The sequence below is a fragment of the Sardina pilchardus genome, chromosome 3, assembly GCF_963854185.1.
Source record: "Sardina pilchardus chromosome 3, fSarPil1.1, whole genome shotgun sequence".
NCBI lineage: Eukaryota > Metazoa > Chordata > Actinopteri > Clupeiformes > Clupeidae > Sardina > Sardina pilchardus.
Window position 1 is genome coordinate 2,734,566 of NC_084996.1, and position 9,529 is coordinate 2,744,094.

At 39.7% G+C, this 9,529-nt stretch overlaps 1 protein-coding gene across 1 annotated transcript; it reads right to left on the bottom strand.

The window, feature by feature from the left end:
• Positions 1–2,611: 2,611 nt before the first annotated feature.
• Positions 2,612–9,300, bottom strand: LOC134076332 (uncharacterized). Its single transcript, XM_062531330.1, has 3 exons — positions 9,107–9,300; positions 7,518–8,447; positions 2,612–3,322 (listed from the first exon to the last, which is right to left on the bottom strand). Exons 2-3 carry the CDS (start codon positions 8,435–8,437, stop codon positions 3,262–3,264), a joined length of 981 nt encoding a protein of 326 aa, XP_062387314.1. The 5' UTR covers positions 8,438–8,447; positions 9,107–9,300; the 3' UTR covers positions 2,612–3,261.
• Between the last annotated feature and the right edge of the window lie 229 nt (positions 9,301–9,529).

Below are 9,529 nucleotides of genomic sequence, written 5' to 3' on the forward strand. Positions count from 1 at the left end.
TGCCCAGGTGGCCGGCCACCTGGCATAAGATTCTAATTGCTGCCGTGATGTCATAATGAGCAATGTTAAGTCTATGGGGGAAATGGTAATAGTTTTTAACTAATAGTTTAAAAAGTATAAAAGTTACAAAGTTGAAAAATACAAAGCACACATCGCGTAAGTAAGACCTACGCGACATAGTTTGAATGGAGTTTCTACGTTAAGCGGTTGAAGCTGAATTGCGTGCGTTAGAAGAAGAATAATAAGAAGTTGAAGCCTAGGAAGAACAGTACAGTGCATTTTCATGCACTGTAATAATAAGAAGAATAGGAAGAACAGTACAGTGCATTTTCATGCACTGTAATAATAATAAGAAGAAGTTGAAGACTAGGAAGAACAGTACAGTGCATTTTCATGCACTGTAATAATAAGAAGAAGCAGAAGACCGAGGAAGAACAGTACAGTGCATTTTCATGCACTGTAATAAATAGGCTCCAAAATAGTATTTACTGTAAATCAGCACAAAGATGAGGCGTGGGTTTGATTAATAGCTAAGGGACAGATAGAACAGTAAAAAGTGGGGATCACAAATTAATATATATTTTTTATTGGGATCTATCAGCTATGTCATGAAACGTTGACTGCCTTTTTATTTATCATCAGTTAAAAAAAAAAGTATGTAATATGAAGTTCATTGTTTTGTGACTCAAAAGGTTTAATTCCACCACATGTGATACTGAATTCCCACCAGCGTGACCTTGAGCCTTCCTACTGTAGGTCTCTGCCCTCCACACTCTCTTCATCTATAAGTGTAATTCAGTTCAATATGGTTTGAGTCATCCTTGATCAATTCTGCAGGCGTTGCAGTATTAGCTTATATACAGTAACACATGACTGGCATGGAGCCATTCAGTCAGTGCATTGTCATTTCCTGTAAACCAGGACACAGTGTTTGAGTCTATACATTAAATCTATATCAGTGCACTTCTTACCAACTATCCAACCCATTGGTCCTATCCATTTTATTGGCTCTTTGTTGACACCAGATTGAATGTGTTCACTGAACCCATGTGATTTACAAGAAATCAGTCATGTGTATATGTGCCCCATTGGGGGCGCCATTGGACCTCCTGTCACTTTCAAAAGCTAGTGTAAATAAATACTTGATGGATTCTGGATTTAAATGCTTTCTTTTTTACAGAATCAAAATCCCATAGATAGTCAGCCTGACCAACAATGTATCAGTCTTTTCAAAAAGATTTCCTGACTGAGATGTACTGACTCATTTGTTTGGAACAACAAACAAATATTGTTTTTTTATAGAACTGTCCAGATCCCACTGTAATATTGCCATGTCATCTTATCTGATGCTTTGAGGGATTGCTGGACAATGCAATTAAAGGGCACTTTAGCTGATGAACTTTGGGCTTGCTACCCACTTCGTTCCTTGATCACACACTTGTGCAATATTGAATAATTTTCGACTAAATCACATAGGCCTTTTACAGTAATCCCATATTCTCTGTCATTTTTGTTTATCAATTAAAGTTAACTCATGAATCAATTATTTTCCTATTTTAAATTGATTTATATGCAATCTGATTTTATTCTAAGAGAGAATGACAGAATGACTGGTTGTGTTAATCAATGTGCCTGTAGTTTCTCTGTGATATCAGTACCATGGACAGCGCTGTCTGTTGTGTGTTGGTGCTGTGATTGCAGGAAAGAAACAAAGCAGAGTTCGCTCATCTGTGTGAGTGTGTTTTCCTTGCTACTGTAAGGCAAAGTCTGCACTCTGAGAATGATTAGATCCAGATAAATGGACAATGCCATTATTTGCCTGGGTGGCCAAATGACAAGTCATATCACAGCTGCCCAACCTGAACTGTTTGGATCTGTGAACTGATTTTATCAAGCACCCATGGCCTGGCCACAGAGCTGCTAATTGCATCTTTGATCATCAGGAATTGCACAGTGTATTAATTAAACACATTCATGTGTGGTCTTTAATTGATAAGTGTTATGTGGGCAACAGTTATGTGTTATGTGGTTTCATTACAATCTGAAATGTGCCATAGTTGTCTAGCTCATCTAGCCCCATGTCTTCTCTGCTGGGCTTTGATTAATGGGGGTAGAGCAGTGGTTCTCAAACTTTTTCTGTCATTCCCCACTTTGAAGGAGGGGAATTTTCAAACCCCACCTGACCCCATCAACCCGCAAAAATGGTGATGTTGAAATACTTTTTTTTTCACATCTTGGTTCCACATTAGCCTACATTTCCTGTCTCAATCCACTTGATCAAATGTTATTTTAATTCAGTTGTCAGTCTGTTTATGACTTATGTTTGTGTGCAGCTATTTTTGAATCTATTTTCTTTCTTGTCAAAAAAGACAGACATTATTAAAGATAAGCACAAAAGAACAAATTTCCCACTAGTGGGGCCCACACCACACTTGTGAAATGGAGGAGGATTCTCTGTAATATTCACAAATCGAATGCATCTTACTGTCCCAAGTTCTGACACGTATGAATCTTTACTGCCATTGGTAACAAGTTGACGAGTTTTTGTGGTAATCCTTGAGGGAAATAATCTTCATATGGCTCCAAAAAAAGAAGAAATCAAATATTCCACTTTCCTGTTTATTGGTTATTCAAGATAATTATTGAATTATCTTAAATTAGATCAGCGTAGAGATATAGAAGGTAAGACATATCATAGACATTTCAGATAACAAGCCATCTGAAAACAATATGGTAAGAAATGGTTGATTATAAACATTTACCCTATAGATATCACCATGTACACTTCATTTGTGATACTTAAATGTAAATGCAAAATGAAACTAGACTATAGGATGACACACACACACACACAACTTCATGATTGATTAAGAGTAAATAACAAGACTAATGAGCATCATCCACCTCAAGCATGATTAATTATGTTAGAAACAAAGACACAAATAAGTCTGTCACACAATCCTCCACCTTTCTTTGATTATAAATGCTTTTCTTTGGTTATTTACCGCTATTAACTATTACTCTATATTTAAATCTCTGAAATGAAATCATGGTTCAGAGTGTATATGAAATATATGTATATAAAACGGGTAAAGAAGCTGGACGATGCTCCTTTGAGTTTTCAGATAGCTCTACATCCTTCCTATTGAATCCTGTATTGAGGAAATCAGGCACTAAAAATATCTGTCAGTAGTCATGTCATCTGTAGGCCTGATGGCTGTTCCTCAGACTCTTTGGCCTCATATGGAGTCGGGTGTCTTCTCACTTTTTCCCTTTGGTTGTCCCAGCCAAAGATAAATCGCCCATTTGCTGCTCCAGACCACTGAAAAAGGAAACAAAAAGGTTTGATCGTGTAGGCTTTTAGGCAGACAACATTATCCACATTAGTTATAAAGCAATGGCACACCTAGGCATGAAGGGGCCCTATGTGCCCCAACCTACAGTAAAAGAAAGCTAAGCCTTACTTACTATACAGTAAGTTCATCAAGGCATGAAGGGGTCCTCCATAAAGTAAGTAAGTAAGTATTTTATTTAAATTTTATTAAAAGAGAATAATTAAAAAGAGAAGGAAATAATAAAAGAAAAAGGCAATAAATAAATAGGGAGCTAGAAAGGAACTAAAAAGGTAATGTCACAGGTTTAAAAAGGCCATCCTGAAGATGTGGGTTTTTAACCTCCCTTTAATTTAGGCGCCAGAGGTTTTTTTTTCCTAAACCATTCAATTTTACATAATCATTTACAAAAGGCTTTAACTTAAAAGTGATAAGAGATCTTTAGATCTGCCACTTTGTGTTTTTTTTTTGTGAGATTTTTAGTTGACAGACACACATCACAAGGACATGAACACACAAAAAGAACACACATTGCGCCATACATGGTCAGGGAAATAGTAAATCAATAGTGTAAATAATAAATAATAAATGGCAAGATGATGGGAATGCACATTTATGTAGCAGGCTTTTTGCTGTAAAGATAATGAATCCCTATTCATCCAGATGACACTTCTTGTAGTGTTTCATGGTACTTCTCATTGCAAGGCATAACATAAAAACCCACCCCACACTGCCTACACCTGTAGCCTATTTTGTCTGACGGCAGCTTTTACATCTGCCACACGCACTGGCCGAGTGGAGAGAACCATCTATTCTCATTTAAATTGAGAGCTCGATTTAATAAAATGAGAGCACGATTTTGTAATTCGAGGGCTCGATTTTATAAAACGAGGGCATGATTCAATGAAAACATATGCACGTTTTATACAAATCATGCTCATGTTTTTATCAAATCGTGCGCCCGTTTTAAGAAAAACTAAAACGAGCGCACATTAAAGATTAGTGAGACCACAATGTATTACTGTGAGTGTAACCCGCGTTGTGTGGAACCCAGTGTTCGAATTACCATAGGGCCCGGTAGTGCCCAGCCCCCTTAGTTCTGACCAGGGCACTACTAGTTCTGCTCGAAATCACTGTCTGAGGGGGCCAACCAGGCAGGCTGTCGAGGAGTCTCGGGACTTTAAAATGCAAGGGGCAAGGGAAGGGTGCTGCCTGAAGAAACTAGTCATCGCAGGCAACACGTTTTACCTACTTCGGCAGAATGCGAGAGAGGATTCTCTGCGCTTAATGACATCGACGACAAAGCCCGAAATCGTTTGCGCAAAGTGCGTCAAAAAACACACCCATTCTTCTCTGTTACATTGCTCCGTGATTGTTAGTTGCAGCGAGATGACAACCTATATTCTGCTAAAGAGCAGAAGCGGGGCTTTCCAACGAGACTAGACACTTGTCTGTACGATCAAGTATTCAAATCATACTTGATTTGAATACGCTCTGCCTTCACCCGTGCATCACTCGGATCGCACAGACATGCCATATCAAATGAAAGAGGAGAAACATAGTTTTCCATTGATACCAAATACAGTACATCGATCCTTTTGTGTAACAAAAACAGACGAAGTGACAAACAAATAATAATAGCTTATGCTACCATTCGTTTGATTTACTCGTGAAGCCGCGATTAAAACGATATGGCACGCATACCAGATGAAAGGGGAGACACAGCTATCCACAACCTTCTGGGTCATAAAACAGACGAAGTGACAGCAAAATAATAACTTCATTTAGCTCCACTTACTCCATGTTTTTGTGTGGCATAATAGCCTATGTTCATTATCATGTGTTTCTCTCTGGCAAGGCACGTTCATAATCCGGTTTTGAGATCCTAACAAACTCCGGTATGGTATCCAATTCAAGACTCATATTGCATTCAAATTTGTTTGACAAATATTTGTCGTCAACCAAAACCTCACTCCCGATCCGGGTCACGGCACCAATGTAACCTGCCTTGTGTGGAACCACCGCGGTCCAGCCCTGCACACGCCCGGACTCGAACCCGCAAGACAGCAGCACCTCGGATCGAGCGCTCTTGAAGCGTCAGGGAGTGAGGTTTACTAACGTTCTACAGCATAGCTAACCAGCTAGCACCCGTTACATGAGCACACATTTAAGGAAAACGGGCGTACGATGTAATGAAACAGCACGCTCTACTTAAATGGGTGCACAATTTAGTACGAGTGCTCGATTTTGCAAAGTGAGTGCACGTTTTCTTCCTTCCCCAAAAATATTGCTTTGACCCCTTCCAGGGCTCCATAATAAATTCAACTCATCAACTTTTTAATCCACCGCCTTCTGCACTTCTGCACGGTGCTATGCCGCCTGAGTAACTTGCGTAGCCTACACGAGTTCAGACTAGACGTGAGATTTGAGCGCAGCACCGATCACGTTCACATTGATAAATGCACGTTTCATAAATGAGGGCCAGTGTGTGCTGATAACCATATATAGATAGCCGAGTAAAAGAAAACAACAAGTAGCCTAGCCTAGTTGGCAGTTGCGCGCCTGCATGCGTAATCTCTCCTGCTCAATATGTGCGCGTGAATAGCCTACAGTAGCTCTGCATTTTAAAGTTAATTTTGATAACGTGTTGACTAACTTCATATAGAAAATTGTAAATAGCCTGATGGCATGCAGCTAATGGGATACTGTGCATAGTTGGGAAGTTATGGCTGGGCAATTTGATGTGAATACACACGCACAAGGGTAATTTTCTCTCCTTGATTACTCTCATGGTACGCACAGTGCATACGGACGTACGCCTGCAGGCGCCAGTGCACACCCAAACTGCAAAATAGGCACTTTCATATTGTATATCCTGCAAAATGAAGCAATGCAACCAAAACTACATATAGGCTAGCATTATCAAAATCAAACTTTTGACCACATGGCACACACTTTCACATTAGCAGATTTTTTTTTCACTAAACAAGTCAGTGCAACATATGCACAGCAGATATATTTACATCGGAGTGAACTAAATGCTAACAAAAAACAGTAAACTGAAAATTGCTGAAGAAATAAACACGTCTTCCATTTTTGTTGTAAAAAAGGTGCTCACCTGTTGTCTTTTCATAGTGCTTACTTCCTGATTGAAGTGAGGTGTTTGGCCGGGTGGCACACATAAAGTACAGTATATGGCGTTTACAAAGGGAAGTTCGGGAGGAGTGTGACGAAACTTGCCATGCCTCCTTCTTCAATCAGTCAGGTCACTTTGCAGTTTAAGCCTACCTTACATTGACAGACTTTGCAAAGATTTGGAAAAGATTCTTGAAAGACAACAGTCTCAGACCCTCTAAAGACAATTCATTGAGTTTCTAGTGACAGGCCAGTCTCAGATTAGGATTTTGCAAAGACTGTAGGTCACTATTTACAAGACTGCTATAGATTCCTTCAAATTACTTCCATCGTGCACTAGGCTACATATCATCATCAACAGGAACTCATACGATAGCCTACTCATATCAAAGTCATTTTTTTTCGTTTCTGCAGCATTGTTTCATGTGTGACATCCCTAACTAACAGATATAGAGCTGTTCTGTCACGTAGAATAATTAGACTAATCATTTATAAGAAATGAAATAACAAATAATCATATAAGAACAGCTGTCGCCTATTTTGCCCCTTCCTGTTTGGTGTTAGAGCGAGGTCACTATTGGTTTTTAACGTTCACGTCACTATTTGCATGAGCCACGACTGAAAAGACTGACTCCGACTGACTTAAAACCACTAAGATTGGCACCTTTCACTAAGTTGACGGGAGCGCGCCGCGATTCCATTACGACTCCCATGATTTCCGCCCGATTTTGGAAATTTAGTCGCCGACTGTTAAAACAGACCAAAATCGTGCAATGTAAGCCAACCTTTACCTGCCACAGTTTCAGCAACACCGGTGTTCCGCTTGCAGTGACTGCCGGTTTGCTCTCTCGTTTTCAAGCAGAATTTGCTGCCAATTATGTGTCTATTAAAATGCACACACACACACACTCACACACACACACCTACAGTACATGCACAAAGAACATGTATGCACAGGCATCCACATACAAACACACATAAACATTCACACATACAGGCACACACTCATTCATACACACACACACAAACACTCACTCACACATGACCTACCGTTTCGGGTCCTTTTTAGCTTCAGGATGTGTGCACTCATTTTGAGCAGGCCCTGGGTTCAGGAAAATGACATTGTGGTCTGACTTGCCCAGTGGCCGTCTGCATTTAGATGAGTAGGCACCAGGGATGTTGCCATAGCACTTGTCCAGGATACTTTCGCCCCTAGTGGGGCAGGTCACATACTGCTTTAAGATGTGCTCTCTCTGTGTACTCTTCACTTTCACATCTGTAAACTCACACTTGTTGAAATCACCCAGTAAGAATACAGGCCCTCCTTTAGACCACTGCAGCAATAGCTCATAGCATTTAGTGATTCTTTTTTTTGCTTCTAGTATTCCAGCTTCTTGTGTACTGGTGATGTACACCAGGATGAAGATGACTGGAGGAATATCTTCTGCTTGCCCTGTCCTGTAGAAGAAGGGCATTATTTCATACCCTACATCTGTCTCCAAGGAACGATCTTTTATCTTTCGCTGATTGATTTGCTCGCATAATTGATCTATTTTCTCAATTTTCTTCCCCTTTCTACAATAGGCAATCAGGCCTCCTCCTCTCTCCACATTACAGCACTTTTCTCCTACATGTCGTCTCTCGCAGATGTACATGTAGCCATTTAAAGAGTCAGAGAATTCACATTTCGGGGAATCACCTTTCTCCCATGTCTCTGTGATGCATACGAGATGACATTCCTTTTCCTCTTCCTCTTTTTTTAGCTCGAGCTTTAGATATTCCAGCTTGTTTTGGAGGGATTGTGCGTTGGTCAAGAAAATTTTTGGGAGGTATTCTTTGGAATACTTGTCTGCTGTCTCAGATTGATAAATGTCATTTGGGTGAATCTTACACAAATCTTCTAATGAAAATTCTTTAGACTCATTGCAACCTCCTACGTGTGAGGAAGCTGTCTGAGCCATCGTTGACATTTGTGTCTTCCTGCATGAGAAATGCAAATGAATTAAATTGTTATATAAAAAAAGGACAAGCACAAATCAGAGAAATGAAGCCGAATCAGACACATGGAAATTAGATATCTACACCTAGTGCTTTTAGGCAAAATGTGTGATATGTGCATGTCACTGAAGCAAGGAGATATTGAATGTCCTAGAAATCAGGAGGTAATGCCTCTATCAACTAGTTGCAGATGCAGAAGACCCCTTTTGTGACAACTTCTTTTTTAAGACCAGAAAGTGGTTTGCTACATAAAGTATATATAACCATTCTTCATTGACATTATTGTGATTTACAGTAAAAGGAAAGTGATTTCCTAAAAAGGAAGATAATATTTACATTGCCAATTCAATGCATGTACAGTACAGAACTTTAGAACGTTGGAAATACGAAAACATTATTCAATTCATGAATATCAGCTGATGACACAATCACATGAAAAGGAAGAACTATACTAGATCACTAGTGTGTGTGTGAGTGTGTGTGTGTGCGTGTGTGCGTGTGTGTGTGTGTCTCAATCGTATTGTACTGTACGTGAAAAAGACCACTAGATTATGACATGACAAGAGACCAAAAGGATAATGGGCAATATCAGTCATGCATATCTTATCACAGGTATGCACTAATAGGTGAATATGACTCACCTGTTGATGATTGACTGTTGGTGGTGTTGATTGACTCAGGCAGGCAGACACACACACAAGCTCTGTCTTTCGTCTTCTACAGGATCCTCCCAGATGCCATGCTAGAATGTAATGTTTTAGTGCACTACTGTAAATGCAACGGTTTTGTAGTACAGCTGCACTCAAGACTGTAGGACTATGTCTCTGTTGCAATGTAGAGACTGCAATGCATTTGGTTACCTAGAAAGTTGGTATTTATAATGTAGCAGAGCTGGTTACGCAACTCCCTCTACCTGCCCCTTTACACGCATGATATGCACCTTTGACAGTAAATCAATGAGATGACATCTGATCTTAGTGGAATTCAGAAATTCTATAACAGTCTGTATGACATAATACAGTCTCTGCGACTGGTTAATCAAGCATGTATCTTGGTATCTGTTT